Source organism: Callithrix jacchus, chromosome 3 (genome assembly GCF_049354715.1).
Source record: "Callithrix jacchus isolate 240 chromosome 3, calJac240_pri, whole genome shotgun sequence".
NCBI lineage: Eukaryota > Metazoa > Chordata > Mammalia > Primates > Cebidae > Callithrix > Callithrix jacchus.
The window spans coordinates 19,021,268-19,039,915 of NC_133504.1; the positions used below are offsets into that span (position 1 = coordinate 19,021,268).

Below are 18,648 nucleotides of genomic sequence, written 5' to 3' on the forward strand. Positions count from 1 at the left end.
CATCCCCTTATATTAAAAACCCTCAACAAATTAGGCATTGAAATGACATACCTCAAAATAATAAGAGCCATCTGTGTCAAACCCATAACCAATATCATACAGAACAGGGATAAACTGAAAGCATTACCCTGGAAACCTAGCACAAGACAAAGATAACTGCTCTCACCATTCCTATTCAATATAGTACTGAAAGTCCAATCCAGAGAAACTAGGCAAGAGAAAGAAAAACAACAACAACAAAAACCATCTGAATAGAAAGAAAGTCAGCCAGACTATTCCTGTTTGCAGCCAACATAATTTTATATCTAGAAAACCCCTTGTTCTCTGCCCAGTGGCTCCTAGATCTTAAAAACAACTTTAGCAAATTTCAGGATAAAAAATCAATGTAGAAAAATTAGTAGCATTTCTATACACCAACAACATCCAAGCTGAGAGCCAAATCAAGAATGCAGTCCTATCCACAATAGCCACAAAAAAGATAAAATATCTGGGAATACAGCTAACCAGGAAGGTGAAAATCTCTACAATGAGAGTTTCTAAATGTTGCTCAAAGAAATCAGAGATGAAATATGCAAATGGAAAAACACTCCATGCTTATAAAGAGGCAGAATGAGTATTGTTAAAATGCCATACTGCCCAAAGCAGTTTACAGATTTAATGCTATTTCTATCAAACTACCAATGACAGTCTCACAGAACTAAAAAATGCTATTTTAAAATTCATGTGAAACCAAAAAAGAGCCTGAATAGCCAAAGCAATTCTAAGCAAAAAGAACTAAGCTGGAAGCATCACAGTATCTGACTTCAAACAATATTACAAGTGTACAGTGATCAAAACAGCATGGTACTAATACAAATAGACACTTAGACCAAAGGAACTGTCTAGACATCCCAGAAATAAAGACATATACCTACAACCATCTTATCTTTGACAAAGCTGACAAAAACAAGCAATGGGGAAAGGACTCCCTATTCAATAAATGGTGCTATGATAAACTGGTTAGTCATATACAGAAGACTGAAAGTAGACAGACCCTTTCCTTACACCATATACAAAAATCAACTCAAGATGGATTAAAGGCTGAAATGTAAAACCTGAAGTTATAAAATCCTTGAAGAAAACCTAGGAAATACCATTTTAGGCATAAGCTTTGGCAAATATTTCCTGATGAAGACATCAAAAACAACAGCAACAAAATCAAAAATTGACAAATGGGACCAAATCAAGCAAAAGAGCTTCTCACAGCAAAGAAAACTATTAACACAGTAAATGGACAACACACACAATGGGAGAAAATATTTGTAAACTATGCATCTGACAAAGGCTGAATATCCAGAATCTATAAGGAACCTAACAGTTTAACAAGCAAAAAATGAACAAACCTATGAAAAAGTGGGCAAAGGATATGAACACTTTTCAAAAGAAAATATATACATGGCCAAAAAGCAAATGAAAAAATGTTCATCACTAATCATTAGTGATCACTAATTATTGCTAGTGGGGATATAAATTAGTTCAGCCACGTGAAAAGTAGTTTGGAGATTTCTCAAATAACCTAAAATTGAACTGCCACTCAACCCAGTGATCCTGCTATTGGGTATATACCCAAAAGAATATCAATCATTCTGCCATAAAGACACATGCATGTGCATATACACCATGGAATACTATGCAGCCATAAAAAAGAATGAAATCATGTTTTCGCAGCAGCATGAATGGCGCTGGAGACCATTATCCTAAGCGAACTAACTCAGGAACAGGAAACCAAACAGCGCATGTTCTTATTATAAGCGAGAACTAAATGTTGAGTACACATAAAGAAGGGAACAATAGACACTAGGACCTACGTGAGGATGGAGGGTAGGAGGAGGTTGAGGATTAAAAAAAAAATACCTATTGAGTATTATGCTTATTATCTAGGTGATGAAAAAACATGAACACCAAACCCCCGTAACTTGCAATTTATCTATACAATTAACCAGCAAATGTATTCCTAAAACGAAAAGTAAAAATAAAATGCTTGATATCTCAAAAATCACCAAATATTCCACAAGGGTGTAATTACCAGAACAAAACATAGATATAACAATATTAATGAAAAAACGAACAAGGTATTTAATGAAACACATGCTGCCTATCATGCTAATACACTTTTATCAAGATTACTGAGATTTCATTGGGAAAGAGTTTCTGATTTTCTTACTTTAAGATAATTTTAGTGGTTGTTGAGTGGGCTAGATATTTTAAAGCATATTGAAAGAAAATCAAATAAATATGAATCCTTGGATCACAGAGCAGTGCAATGTAGTTAAAGTAATATTTAGAGGGGAATTTTGTTTCCCAAATGCTTATTCTACAATAGAAAATTGACTGAGATTAGGAGGTATTAAATTTATTTTTAAATATACCATGAAGTACTATGCAGCCATATAAATGAATGAAATAATGCCCTTTGCAGCAACATGGATGCACTTAGAGGACATTATCTATGCCAATTATCCCAGAAACGGAAAACGAAATATCACATGGTCTTACTTCTAAGTGGGAATTAAGCCATTTTGTGTTAACACTGGGTACACTTGGACAAAAAGACAAGAAGAGTAGACACTGGGGACTATAAGGCAGGGGAGTGAAGGAGGCAGGTGTTGAAAAACTACCTACTGGATACCATGCTCATTACCTGAGTAACAGGTTCAATTGTACAACGACCTCAGCATCCTGCAATATACCCTTGAAACAAAACTACACATGTATCCCCTGAATCTAAAATAACAGTTGAAATTTTAAAAATAAAAATAAGTTAGTGCAAACAAAATTTTTTTAAAGTTGAAAATGATTTAGAGAAAAATAAAATAGGTGAACAGAGTCAAAAACTGGCCTTTGAAATGATTCATAAAAGTGACAAATTTTTGGCCAGCTGTGAATGTAGGTGGCTCATGCCTGTAATCCCAGCGCTTTAGGAGGCCAAGGTGGGTGGATCACCTGAAGTTTGAGACTAGCCTGGCCAACATGGTGAAACACATCTCTACTAAAAATACAAAAATTAACCACAGGCTGAGGCAAGAGACACTTGAACCCAGGAGATGGAGGTTGCAGTGAGCTGAGATCACACCACTCCACTCCAGCCCAGGCAACAAAGGAAGACTCCATCTCAAAAAAAAAATAAATAAAGTGACAAATTTTTGTATAAATAGATTCTGAAACAAAAAAGCTAATCATATTAGAAAAAGTAATATATATTTAAGCATTGCAGGCACAAAAATCCTATGAGGACATAAAAATATATGAATAAATTGGTGTCAGAATATATAAATATTTAGATATAATGGACAAATTACTAGAAGAATACCATTCATTCCAGAAGAAACAGATAATCAACTACTATTGTAACTACATAAAATATTAGCCAAGTGGTTAAAAATCTATGCTCCAAGAAAAATTCAGGTCAACAAAACTTCATCCACAAAGAAATCCAAATGGATCACTAAAGAAATAATTTTAGTATACAACAAACAATTATGATGTATAAAAACTGGTATTAAACAAGTCATTTTATGAAGTTGTCATTATACTGTTACCAAAACTTGATGAAGACTTCATAAGAATAGAAAAATTTTGACCAATATTAATTCATAAAGATTTGAAAATGCCAAATAAAATATTAACAAATCAAATATAGTTATCAATAAAAAGGCAGATTTAGTCCAGAATAACAAATTTGGTTTTCATTAGAAAAGCAATAGATATAATTTACCCAAATAACAGATTAAAGGAGAAAATTTATCTTATGTATCTTAAGAAATGCAAATGAACAAAAATATTTTAATCAAACAACACTCCTTCAGGTTAAAAGAAAGTCACAAACTCTTAGCAAAAAAGATTCAGAAGTAAAATAAGTGTATTTGTTAAAGTGCATGGTGTATTTGTGTTGTTAATAAACGTGATAAGATGTATTTACATTAGGTAAATTGATCTAACAGTATACAAGCAGATAAAATCTCAAAATGAGCTTTTAAATTAATATTGTGAGAATCATAAAAATGCCAAGAGTAGCCATTATTACCAACTATTCAGTGTTACACTGCAGCTCTCAGCAATTATAATAATAGGAGAAAACTAAAACTAAAATTAGAAGATCTAGAATAGAATAAAACATTTTTAAAATCGCTGTCATTACTAGCAATTATGAGTGTCTATATACTGAAAATCCAAAATAAACTATTAGTAAATAATTTTAATTAATAGAAAACCTCAGAACGTTTTCTAAAATCTTGCAAATGTTGAAAGTTATTAACATTTCTATATTACAACTATAAACAATGAGTAATTTCAATATAATCATGTGAAAAAATCAATATATTAGTTTTCTAGGATTAATATTAAACATAATCTGAGAACAAAATCACAAAGCCATCCCTAAATATAATAAAGAAGTAGCAAATAAATATAATGATGTACCATAAAATAGACTATTGTATGTTGGAAAATATCAATCATCACCTACTTTATCCATAGGCTCAATCCAATTTTAAAATTCCCATTTTTTTGGTGCATATCTGTGTCTGTTAATATGAAATTTAAAACTGAACATAAAATTTTAAGGAAGAGTACAATGTAAGAATGGCAACAAAAAGAAAGGCAAGAATGTAGCTCTTTTTTGGTGAGCTGTACCAGATATTAATAGTTGTAATAAAGATATAGTATATTAGCTATTATGGTATTAGCACAGGGATTTTTACTCACAGAATAGGATTGAGAACCCAGAAAGAACACCCAAATATGGAAACTCAATTCATAATAGAATCAATAGTTCAGAGCAATGAAGGAAAAGACAAATTTCTTAATAAATGTTCTTGAGAATTGGTTAAGTGAATAAAAACTAAATAAATATTGGATCCCTACCTCACATTATATAAAAATGAAGACTAGGTGGATTTAAGCCCCAAATGTAGAATGAAAAATTATCAAGCTTGCTTGCTTATTTATTTATTTATTCATTCATTCATTTAGATATAGGGTCTCCAGACCAGGCTGGATAACTCACTGCAGCCTCGAATTCCCAGGCTCAAGTGATCCTCCTTCCTCACCCTTCAATGTATCTGAGACCACAGGTACACGCCACCACACCTGGCTAATTTGTTTTTTTGTAGAGATGAGGTCTCACTTTGTTGCCCAGGCTGCTCTCAAACTCCTGGGCTCAAGCGATTCTCCCTCCACTGCCTCCCAGTATGCTGGGATTACAGGTGTAAGACACTGCACCCAGCCAAAATTATCAAGCTTTTAAAAGACAATGCAGAACATCACTATGATCTATTTTTTAAAAATGATTGCTGAATTTGGCTACCTTAAAATTAAAAACGATTCATTAAACCATACATAGATTTTTTAAACTGTCTACAAGATGTAGGGTAAGTTATTGTCACGTTATACAACTACCAAAGGTTATCATTCAAAATAAATTAATAGCACTATGTGGATCAATGAAGAAGAAAAAAAAATTAAAAGGTGGAAATAGAAATGAATAGGACTTTTACCAAAAAAATACAGAACAAATGGCCCAAAAGCATAAAAAGATATCAACCACATTGTAATGTTTTTATACTAATAAAATGCAAATCTAAGTGACAGTGAGAGACTATTAAATATCACCAAATTGGGGGAAAAAGTCAGACAATTTCAAATATGCACAATGATGTACTGCTACCGCAGTGAGAATTCCATTCATTCTTGATCGAAATGAAACTGGTGTTATCAATTTTGGCAGCTTGTCATGACCTAATGAAGTTCAACTGTGCATTCTCTAGGCATACAAATCTACTATTAAATATATTCTTTAATAAAATATTGTCTCTACCCTAGAACCATGCACAAGAATACTTGTAGAACCATTATACGCAACAACTAAAACTATTCAAAGGCCAACCAAAAGGAGAATGTTACAGAAAATTAAACAACAGTAAAAATGAACCAACTATCATTGCACACATTGACCTAGATGAATCTCAAAAATATTTTTTTAGTAAAAGAAGAAAGTCATGCAATAAGATGAAATTTTTCGATAAAGTTCAAACACTGGCAAAACTTAGCAGTATTTTATTCAGGAGAAATACACTGGCAGTAAAAACTACAGAGAAAAAGTGAGTAAACACAAAATTAAAGTAGTGGAAGGACATAATGGCAGAAATAATCCTTTTTCTTGGCCTGTATATGAAGTACACAGATACTTGATTTCAGCTCTGTACCTGAATGTGTGTGTACACACATGTGTTTTAATACACTTTTATTTATATTTCATTGTATAAAAATAAACTTTAGTGTATGAATTTATCATATATCCTCCAGTGAATAAAAAAAAATCTAGCATTTAAAACTTTCAAATTACACAAAGAATTTGTAGTTAAAAATCTGTGATATTACCAATGTCTTTTGCAAATCAACTTTCCCTTGGTCCAAGCAAAGATGAAGATAGAAAAGGCAAATTCACTCAGGAGGTGGAAAGGGTGGTATGGAGCAGATATAAATGTGAAGCACTGGATTTTTAATTCAAAACTCATTGGTACAAGCAAAGGATAGGAACACCAATTCATGTAAAAGTAACTTAAATGAATTAATAATTATGGTTATACTTAGTTGAGTTTCCAATATGTCCAAATAATTGGACAATTACTGTAGGTATATTATCTTTAATCCTTAAAGACATTCTACAAAGTAGAATATCAGAAACAGAAATTGATTTGACACAGCTCATGTATGAAAATGCTAGGATTTGAGCCTAGCTGTGTCTTTCTCCTGCTGTGTCCTTGCCATTACTCCATACCAAATATTATTAGTTGACAGTGGGGTATAATGAACCATGATAAGACAGTTTTTAATCCAAATTATTAGCTGCTTGACCTTGGATAAAAATTATAAATTTGTAGGAACTCAATTTTATTTTAATTTGGGATAATAATACCATCAGAGTTCTTCTGAGGTTTAAATAAAATATATATGTTAAGCACTTAGTACAAAACATCCATTCAATACATTTGGGCTATTTTATTATTATTATTAACTTGTGGAAGACTCAGTTGGTAAAATTATGAAAATATTTCCAAAAAACTTCAGCATCCCGGGGTCATAAGGAGAAACAAGTGGTTGAAATAATAAAGAGTTAATCAAGCAAATAGAGGAAAAAGATAGAAAGTATGAGAAAAGTGAGGATGCTGGTAAGGAACTCACTTTCACAACTATTCATGGGGTCACTGCCAAGGTGGAAAGATGATAGAACCTGGAAGAAGTTCATTCTCTGAAAACAGGGAACATCTTTGGAATAAGCTGCTTTAATGAAGTTGGGGGTGGGGTCTGGGGCTGGCCTTTATTTGAAGAAAAGAAATGGAAAAATGAAAGACTGTAATTAAGTCAGCCATACCTGACACAGTGCTAAAGACATTTCACAGCCGAGAACAATTTTGTTACTAATTCTAGTTAGTTTGCCAGAATGAGTTATGGGAGAAATTGAGCAAGAGGACCTCACACCATGGCTAGTCACAATCCTGCTGCTGATTTGATCTGGAATGAAGTGTCTCTGGGCTTCTGAGATTTCTTTACCAAACTGTAGCTGCTCTATTTCTGTGACATCCTCACAGTGAAAACAACTTATTTGGCTGAATAATTAGAATATGGGCTTCCTATCATGAGTTACTGAATTTCACTGGATTTCTACTTTCTGAATTCCTACTTATATACCCTTCCTGCCACTTTGTCCTTTAACTCTAGCACAAGACTGGAACTCTGCTACACATAAACAGACCTACTTGATTCCATTTAACTGCCTGATTGCTTTTTCAACTATTGCCAACCTTAGATCCCCAGCTGCTTGACCTGCTGGCTTCCTGTATATCCTGCCAGTGTCTAGAAATGTTGGCAGAAATTAAATACTTTGAATTGCCAGTTACATACACTTCAGCTCTAATGAGTGAATCTTGCTCAAGATATGGATCTATCAGGTCAAGTCTAGTTGATAAATCCCAGGATACCCCTAGAAATTATTAAGCAGTTTGGGAATATACAGTAGTATATATTTCTCAAATTTTAATAAGTTTTACTGCTGCTAATATTAGAGGGACTATTCATTATTTGTTTCCTCTCTGAAATTTGCAATCATTTAGGTTCTGTCCAGTATTCACCTCCAATATCCCCATGAAACATACTTTACTGTGTGCAGAAGAAATACTAATTAGAGATCCTTTACATGACAAATGAGACACTGCTGTGAGTGAAGTAGCACTTTGGCGTACACTGGGCTTCATACCTGAGCGCATAGCCTCTTTCTGAATGCTTTCATAGTCATGCCAGTCCTTTCTTCTCAAACCATCTGTCCATGAATAGAATTGCCCATCTCCCAGGCCCAGTGGAAATGTCTGTGGAAAAGGAAAGTATTCAAGCATAAAAAGGAGGTATTTCCTTTTGCATGGTAGGTAAACACAGTCGGGCACATAATAGGCAATCAAAGAATATCTGCTGAATAAGTGAATCCTCTGAGTATAGTGAAAAGAAAGCTGTTTCTAGTGACCAGATGTATACACATTTTAAATCTGTTTTTTAACCTTTAAAATGAGAGCATGCCTCTCCTGCACCACCTACCATTTCCTATTTTTTTCATCCAGAGGCATTAACATTTAGTGTCTTGCCTGTAAGCATAAATGCCTAGCTGTTTTTATTTGCCCAAAGTGGAAATATTGGTAACACTACCAATCCTAGTGTTACATTGAATTAATTTGCTTGTGATTGGTACAGTTTCATTCATTTTGATCAAACATATCTAAACGGCTTTGTAGCAACATTGGCAATCATTCATTGAATGCTCACTATGTGCCAGGTTCTATGTTAAATACTATGTGTATAGGTATGTTTAATCTTTATCACAGCCTCGGGTTGTAAATCCCCATTTTTCTGCCAAGTGAACTGAGGCTCAGAAAACTAAAATAACTTGAAGTAAATCACAGTGGCAGAGCCATGACTTGGACTAGTTCTGTTAAAACCAAAATTGTGATCTTAAAAACGATTCAATATTCTCTCTCATCTAGATTTCTGGAAACATAGTGCATGTTTACACTTATAGTTGAAATTATCACTCATTCATCAACTGTAGTCACAAAATTATAGTTTATGCTTTTCCAAAGTCCAATATGTTGTAATGTCAACTTGAAATTATTTCTGTGTACATTGCTGAAGCTACTTCTTCTTTATGGTGTTTACTTTTGGTAATAAGAAACAATAATCATTTTGAACAAAATTTATCTTCACAATCTTATAGTCAAAATAATATAAAATAAACGTTTTCACATTTACATACTATTTTTTCTTTTGTTCTTTTTTGGAAATAAGTAATACATCTACTGAATGAAGAAAATGAAATTCTAGAAAGCAAAAAGAAAGTCAATTTAGCCAAAAGATGACTAATTTCAGTGAGGTAATTTTATTCTAAGAGCCTTTTCAAGACATAAAATGTCTTACTTCTTAGCTTTAGATAATGCAGCTATTGTGCTTATGAAAAATTATCTACCTTTAGCCCATCTTCACAGCTTATAAAAGATATACTTGTTTTGAAAAGATACAAATGGGGCATAATATTCTTTTTTAAAAAAAGATAGTTAAAATCAGAGAGATTTTCCCTATCAGGTGACTGTAATCTACATAGTTCAAAAAAATTGTTGCTTATAATAGTGATGAGTTCAGAAAAAAAGAGGGACAAACATACAAAGATTATGGTGAGTCTATATAAAATATTAGGAATAATAACTTTTAAAAGGAAGATGAAACACAAGTTATGGAAAAGTAAATAGAAAATGTCATAGAAAAAGTAGAAGAAAATGGAAAAGTACAGTTTTGGGGATATATAGCAAACATTTTTTAAAGCCAAGCATTTTTTTCAAATTGATGTTCACCTTGTAATTAGAAAGTTTAAAACTCATCTATGCATAGAAAGTATTAAAGAATAAAATGAATATGAGATACATAACCCATGTTTTGTCTCAGCCATGCATTTACAGTGATAAATACTGAGCACTAATGAAAGTCTCCCATACTGATTTAGATAATACTAATTTACAAACATAACTTTCAGATTAAAATAGACAATTTTAAAATAAATTTTGACATGAAACATGGAGGTATTCTTGTGTAAATTCCAGTGTGCAGGCTCTCTCTGGTTATCAGGGACTCTCTATATTCCTTATTTTGAATTATGTAAGATAGAGAATTCTTAATAAGTGAAAATATAATGCAGATTGAACAAACGTTAATTGAACACACAAGTTAAAGTTTACTCCCTCCAGAAGCCAAATGAAAATGACAATAAAGCACCAGATACATCAAGAAAAGCAGACAGAGCAAGATGGCCTAATAGGAACAGCTCTGGGGTGCAGTTCCCAGCGAGAACTGTGCAGAGTGTGAGTTATCTCTGCATTTCCAAATGAGGTACCAGCTGCATCTCAATGGGACTGGTGGCACAGTAAGTGTAGCCCAGGAAGGGTCAGCTGAGGCAAGGTGAGGCATTGCCTCACCTGGGAAGTGCAATCCCCAGAGTACCGTCCTCCCTACCCAATGGAGGCCATCCGGGGCTTTTCCCTCCACTCCAGCACTTTGGTTCAGACACAGCACCTCTCCCACAGTTTTCACTGCCCACAGACCAGGAGATTCCTGGGCCAAAAAGCCCCACGAGTTTCCAGCAGGGCTATTTCAGTTGGCACAGGTTTCTGCACAAAAACTCACACAACTTTGGGCAGCTGTTTCAACTATCACTTGGAAGGCCTGGGAGCTGCCCATTCAACTAAAAAAGAGAGGGCTGAAAGCAGGGAGCTAGGTGATCTGACTTGGCGGGTCCCACCCCCACAAAGACCAGCAATCTGAAATGCTCTGACTTGAGAGTTTCACAGCAAGTGCAGCTGTACCCAACCCAGATAGTTGAGCTCTGTGGGAGGAAGGGCATCTGCCATTACCCAGGCAGTCCACTACTACTGAGGCATTTCTAACAGAAACTAGGATTGTGACTCCTGACTTTTTGCTCTCCATTTGCTTGATAAATCTTCTTCCATCCATTTATTTTGAGCCTACGTGTGTCCTTGCACATGAGATGGGTTATAACCTCTATAACAAAACTGTAAGGAAGTTCACACAGCAGCTAGGCAGGGCCATCAGCAGCTCAGCAATGCCTCTGTTGGCAGACTGTGACTAGACTACCTCCTTGCTGGGCAGGGCAGCTCCACAAAAAGGCAGCAACACATCAGGAACTTATAAATAAAGCCCCACCTTCCCAGGACAGAGCACCTGGGAAAAAAAAGGTGGTTATGAGTTCCACTGCAGCAGACTTAAACGTATCTACCCAGCAGCTCTGAACAGAACAATGGAGCTCACAACTCAGCACTTGAGCTTCTATAAGGGACAGACTGTCTCCCCAAGTAGCTCTCAGACCCCCGTATATCTGAAGAGTCACCTCATAAAGGAGAGCTTCGGCATCTGACAGGTACCCTTCTGGGACAAAGATAACCGAATAACTGGCAGCAACCCTTGCTTTTCTGCAGCCCCCATGGGTGATTCCCAGGCAAGCAGGGTCTGGAGTGGCCCTCCAATACTCCTGCAGCAAAGGGGCCTGACTGTTAGAAGGAAAACCAAAAAATAGAAAGAAATAGCTTCAACATCAACAAAAAGGATGTCCACTCAGAGATCCCCATCGGAAAGTCACCAACTACAAAGACAACAGGTAGATAAATCCACAAAGATGGGAAGAAACTGGCACAAAAAGGGTGAAAACACCAAAAACCAGAATGGCTTTCCTCCCCCAAGGGATCACATCTCCTCACCAGCAAGGGGACAAAGCTGGATGGAGAATGAATTTGAAGAATTGACAAAAGCAGGCTTCAGAAGGTGGGTAATAACAAACTTCTCTGAGCTAAAAGAACATGTTCTAATCCGATGCAAAGAAACTAAGAACCTAGAAAAAAGGTTAGATGGAATGCTAACTAGAATAACCAGCGGAGAGAAGAATATAAACAACTTGATGGAGCTGAAAAACACAAAATGAGAACTTTGCGAAGCATACACAAGTTTCAATAGCTGAATCAACCAAGCAGAAGAAAGGATATCAGAGGTTGAAAATCAACTCAGTGAAATAAAATGAGAAGACAAGATTAGAGAAAACAGAGTGAAAAAGAAATGAACAAAGCCTCCAAGAAATATGGGATTATGTGAAAAGACCTAATCTACACTTGATCGGTGTACCTGAATATGACAGGGAGAATGAATCCAAGCAGGAAAACACTCTTCAGGATATTATCCAGGAGAACTACCCCAAGCAAGGCAGGCCAACATTCAAGTCCAGGAAATACCGAGACCACCACAAAGATTTTCCTCAAGAAGAGCAACCCCAAGGCACACAATTGTCATATTCACCAGGGTTGAAATAAAGGAAAAAAATGCTAAAAGCAGTCAGAGGGAAAGGTTGGGTTACCCACAAAGGGAAGCCCATCAGACTCACAGCAGATCTCTTGGCAGAAATCCTACAAGCAAGAAGACAGTGGGGGCCAATAGTCAACATCCTTAAAGAAAATAACTTTACCAGAATTTCATATCTAGCCAAACTAAGCTTTATAAGTAAAAGAGAAATAAAATCCTTTACAGACAAGCAAATGCTGAGAGATTTTGTCATCACCAGGCCTGCCTTACAAGAGCTACTGAAAGAACCTCTAAACATAGAAAGGAACAACCAGTACCAGCCACTCCAAAAATGTACCAAATGGTAAAGACCACTGACACAATGAAGAAACTGTGTCAACTAATGAGAAAAACAACCAGCTAGCATCAAAATGGCAGGATCGAATTGATGCTAGCTGGTTGTTCTGCCAGCTAGCTATATTAACCTTAAATGTAAATGGACTAAATGCCCCAATCAAAAGACACAGACTGGTAAATTGGGAATAAAGTCAAGACCCATCAGTGTGCTGTATTCAAAAACCCGTCTCATGTGCAAGGACACACATAGGCTCAAAATAAATGGATGGAAGATTTACCAAGCAAATGGAGAGCAAAAAAGTCAGGAGTCACAATCCTAGTTTCTGATAAAGTGGACTTTAAACCAACAAAGATCAAAAGAGACAAAGAAGGGTATTACATAATGGTAAAAGGATCAATGCAACAAGAAGAGCTAATGATCCTAAATATATACATACCCAATACAGGAACACCCAGATACATAAAGTAAGTTCTTAACGACGGACAAAGAGACTTAAGACTCCCACACAATAATAGTGGGAGACTTTAACACTCCACTCAATGTTAGACAGATCAATGAGACAGAAAATTAACAAGGATATCCAGGACTTGAAATTGAATCTGAACCAAGAGAACCTAATAGACATCTACATACTTCTCCACCCCAAATTCACAGAATATACATTCTTCTCAGCACGACATCACACCTACTTGAATATTGACCACATAATTGGAAGTAAGCCACTCTTCAGCAAATGCAAAAGAACAGAAATCATAACAAACAATCTCTCAGACCACAGTGCAATCAGATTAGAAGTCATGATTAAGAAATTCACTTGGAACCATGCAACTTCATGGAAACTAAACAATTGGCTCCTGAATGTCAACTGGATGAACAATGAAATGAAGGCAGCAATAAAGATGTTCTTTGAAACCAATGAGAACAAATACACAATGTACCAAAATCTCTGGGACACATTTAAAGCAGTGTCTAGAGGGAAACTTATAGCAATAAATGCCAACATGAGAAGTAAGGAAAGATAAAAAATCAACACCCTATCTTCAAAATTGAAGGAGCTAGAGGAGCAAGACAAAAAAAAAAAAAAAAAAAAAAAGCTAGCAGAAGACAAAAAGTAAGATCAAAGCAGAACTGAAGGAGATAGAGACACAAAAAACCCTTCAAAAAGTCAATAAATCCAGGAGCTGGTTTTTTGAAAAGATTAACAAAATAGACAAACCACTAGCCATATTAACAAAAAAGAAAAGAGAGAACAATCAAATAGATGCAATAAAAAACCACAAAGGGGATATCACCACCAATTCCACAGAAATACAAACTACCATCAGAGATTACTATAAACAATTCTATACAGATAAACCAGTAAACCTGAAAAAAATGGATAAATTCCTGAACTCTTGTACCCTCCCAAGCCTAAATCAGGAGGAAGTGGAAGCCATGAAGAGACCAGTAACAAGGGCTAAAGTTGAGGCAGCAATTAATACCCTACCAACCAAAGAAAGCCTGGGTCCAGATGGATTCACAGCCGGATTCTACCAGATGTACAAAGAGGAGCTGGTACCACTCATTTTGAAACTATTCCAATAATACTAAAAGAAGGAATCCTTCCCAAATCATTTTATGAGACCAACATCCCAGCAGAGATTCAGCAAGAAAAGAAAACTTCAGGCCAATATCCATGATGAACATAGATGAGAAAGTCTTCAATAAAATACTGGCAAACCATTGCAACAGCACATCAAAAAGCTTATCCATCATGATCAAGTAGGCTTCTTACTGAGGATGCAAGGCTGGTTCAACATACGTAAGTCGATAAACGTAATCCACCATAAAAACAGAAGCAAAGATAAAAACCACATGATTATCTCAATAGATGCAGAGAAGGCCTTAGACAAAATTCAACAGCACTTATGGTAAAAACTCTCAATAAACTATGTATTGACAGAATGTATCTCAAACAATAAAAGCTATTTACAACAAACCCACAGCCAATATCATACTGAATGGGCAAAAACTGGAAGCATTCCCTTTGAAATCTGGCACTAGGCAAGGATGCCCTCTCTCAACACTCCTATGCAATATAGTATTTGGAGTTCTAGCCAGAGAAATCAGGCAAGAAATAGAAATAAAGGATATTCAATTAGGAAAGGAGGAAGTTAAATTGACTCTACTGCAGACAACATGATTGTATATTAGAAGACCCCATCATCTCAGCCCAAAATATGCTTAAACTGATAATCAACTTCAGCAAAGTATTAGCATACAAAATCAATGTGCAGAAATCACAAGCTTTCCTAAACACCAATAACAGACTAACAGAGAGGCAAATAAAGAGGTAACTCCCATTGACAATTGCTACAAAGAGAATAAAATACCTAGAAATACAGCTAACAAGGGATGTAAAGGACCTCTTCAAGGAGAACTACAAACCACTGCTCAAGGAAATAAGAGAGGACACAAACAGATGGAAAAAACATTCCATGCTTATGGTTAGGAGGAATCAGTATCGTGAAAATGGCCATACTGCCCAAAGTAATTTATAGATTCAACATTATCCCCATCAAGCTACCAATGACCTTCTTCACAGAACTGGAAAAAAACACCTTAAACTTCATATAGAACCAAAAGAGAGCCTGAATAGCCAAGACAATCCTAAACAAAAAGAACAAAGCTGGAGGCAACACACTACCTGACTTCAAATTATACTATAAGTCTACAGTAATCAAAACAGCATGGTACTGGTATCAAAACAGAGATATAGACCAATGGAACAGAACAGAGGCCTTGGAGGCAATGCCACACATCTACAACCATCTGATCTTTGACAAACCTCACAAAAACAAGCAATGGGGAAAGGATTCCCTGTTTAATAAATGGTATTGGGAAAACTGGCTAGCCATGGGCAGAAAGCAGAAACTGGACCCCTTCCTGACACTTTACACTAAAATTAACTCCAGACGGATTAAAGACTTAAACATAAGACCTAACACCACAAAAACCCTAGAAGAAAGCCTAGGTCAAACCATTCAGGACATAGGCATAGGCAAGGACTACATGACTAAAACACCAAAAGCATTGGCAAAAAAATCCAAAACAGACAAATGGGACCTAATTAAATTCCAGAGCTTCTGTATAGCAAAATCAACAATCATTAGAGTGAACTGGCAAGTAATGGAATGGGAAAAAATGTTTGCAATCTACCCATCTGACAAAGAGCTAATATCCAGCATCTACTAAAAAGATTTACGAGAAAGAACTAAAACAGATTTACAGGAAAAAACAACCACATTCAAAAGTGGGTGAAGGATTTGAACACATGCTTTTCAAAAGAAGACATATGAGGCCAACAAACATAAAAAATGCTCATCATCACTGGTCATTAGAGAAATGCAAATTGAAACCACATTGAGATACCATCTTACACCAGTTAGAATGGTGATCATCAAAAAAATCTGTAGACAGCAGATGCTGGAGAGGATGTGGAGAAATAGGAACACTCTTACACAGTTGGTGGGAGTGTAAATTAGTTCAATCATTGTGGAAGACAGTGTGGTGATAGCTCAAGGATCTAGAAACAGAAATTCCATTTGACCCAGCAATCCCATTACTTGGTACATGCCCAAAGCATTACAAATCATTTTATTATAAAGACACATGCACATGTATGTTCATTGCTGTACTGTTTACAATAATAATGACCTGGAACCCACTCAAATGCCCATCAATAATAGACTAGACAAGGAAAATGTGACACATATACACCATGAAATACTACACAGTCATAAGAAACGATGAGTTTGTGTCCTTTGTAGGGACATGGATGAATCTGGAAACCATAATTCTCAGCAAACTGATACAAGAACAGAAAATCAAACACTGCATGTTCTCACTCATAGGTGAGTGTTGAACACTGAGAACACATGGACACAGGGAGGGGAACATCACACACAGGGGTCTGTTGGATGGGTAGGGGAGAGACAGTGGGGTGTGGGGAAGTTGGAAAGGGATAACATGGGGAGAAACGCCAGATATAGGTGATGGGGGGATGGAAGCAGCAAACCACCTTCCATGTAATTACCTATGCAACAATCCTGCCTGATTTACACATGTATCCCAGAACCTAAAGTACAAAAAAACAAATGTTGAATGGGAAAAAAGAAAGGAAGCAGATATTAGAATTCACATAAACTTTTGGCAATTTGATGGGAATTACTGGGAAGGAATTATTTTTTATGGCATGAATTTTCACAATGTGTTAAAACTGGGGACCTTATATATGTATCCGAGTATCAGGTTAAAGGTGAAAAGATAAAGATTGACAGTTTTTAATAAGGGGCAGTTAGACTTCCGGCTTGCCTCTTCAACACAAACAAGACAGTGATTTCTGAGGGCCATCCACTGTACTCCCCACCCATAGAAGACTGCAGTGTGAATGGTATGTTCTCAGTCATTAGAAACAGTTGAATACAAGGTTGTCAAGCCACAGTGAGAATCGAGGTTCCATGTTGGCCTATGTATCAAACATTGTTAATGAGGACATCTTCCCTCGCTAGACTTCCAGAAAGCTGCCAGCTCACACCTTACATTCTTAGATAAGAGATGGAGGAATTCCTGCCTGGAGAATTGAAATTAACTGGAAGAGATACGAGTACTGACTCCCAGGCCCACACCCAGTAACCATGTGGGAAATCACCTCATTAGCAAGCCCTTCTTTACACAGAGAAGTTCACGTCACTAATTTCATGACTTCGCTCATGAATATGAATAGGCAGCCAAGGATTTCCAGGCAATTTGGAGAGCCTCTAACATGTGATTTAGAGGCCAAGAAGAACAAAGGCATATGGAAATCAAAGGAAACACAGGCAATGTAAAGTGCAGATAAAAGCTTCAAAAACTCTAAATTTAATTTCCTCAAAGAACTTTCAGTTTCTTTACTGATACAGATTTTTAAAAAGAGGCATTTAGAGAGTCACAGAGAGTTCTTGAAATGTAAAAATGTGATATCGGGGAAAGCAAAATGAAGAGACAGTTTGGAAAATGAAGGTCAAAGGATCCCTACTGAGAAACAGAAAAACAACAACAACAAAATGAGAGACAGAGGGCAAAAGATGTGACATTGCAGAGAGGTGGCAAAATGGCAGCCAGTCCAGAGATCCTCCAGTCCCAAGAGAATGGAAAGAAGCCCAGAGAAGATGCCTCTGGCAGGGGAACGGGGAGTGAACACACAAACTTAACTTCTTTCTTTTCTTAAAAAAACATATTGAGAGTTACACTTCTTCCAAAGAGATTAGAGTGAATTAATAATATATAAAAACTAAGAAAATGAAAAGGCCAATTGATAAGGCTTCAAGAAACAAAAACAACGTCTAAAAAAAGAAGCCTAGTTGGATTGTTGGATTCAGATATGAATAATCTAACCGGAATATTGGCTTAACTAACATAACTATACTGGAGGTTGAGGGAAAGACTGGAATAAGACACTTAAATACATATTTTCTATAATAGGAAAGCAGTAGATAAAAGCTAAATAGGAAAAACAGAGAACAGTAATAAACATGTTATCTGTAAGTATGGAGTCATATAACAGAATAAAAATAAAAGACTGACATAGTTGCCCCTGAGTATCAGAAACTCCAAGTAGGGGAGGTGGGAGTTTTTACTTTATTTTTTACTTGAAAATAATTTTTCAAATGCAATCATACTATGAAGAGTATGGTGGTGACCAGCCATCCTCATGCTCACCACCATACTCTTTATAGTATGATTGCATTTTAAAAATTACTTGCAAGTAAAAAATAAATCTCAGAACCTTAAGAGAGAGACAGAAGTCTGTGTATTAACAAGTTCACCAAATGATTCTGAGGCTTACTATAAGAACC

General features: G+C 35.9%; 1 protein-coding gene across 1 annotated transcript in view; it reads right to left on the minus strand.

Moving 5' to 3' along the window:
- The window catches only part of GALNTL6 (polypeptide N-acetylgalactosaminyltransferase like 6), a 1,268,478-nt gene that overhangs the window by 817,844 nt on the left and 431,986 nt on the right, over positions 1 to 18,648 (minus strand). The window contains exon 3 of the mRNA XM_002745217.6: positions 8,294 to 8,402. Coding sequence (XP_002745263.2) covers positions 8,294 to 8,402 — 109 coding nt within the window. The remainder of the gene's footprint in view (positions 1 to 8,293; positions 8,403 to 18,648) is intronic.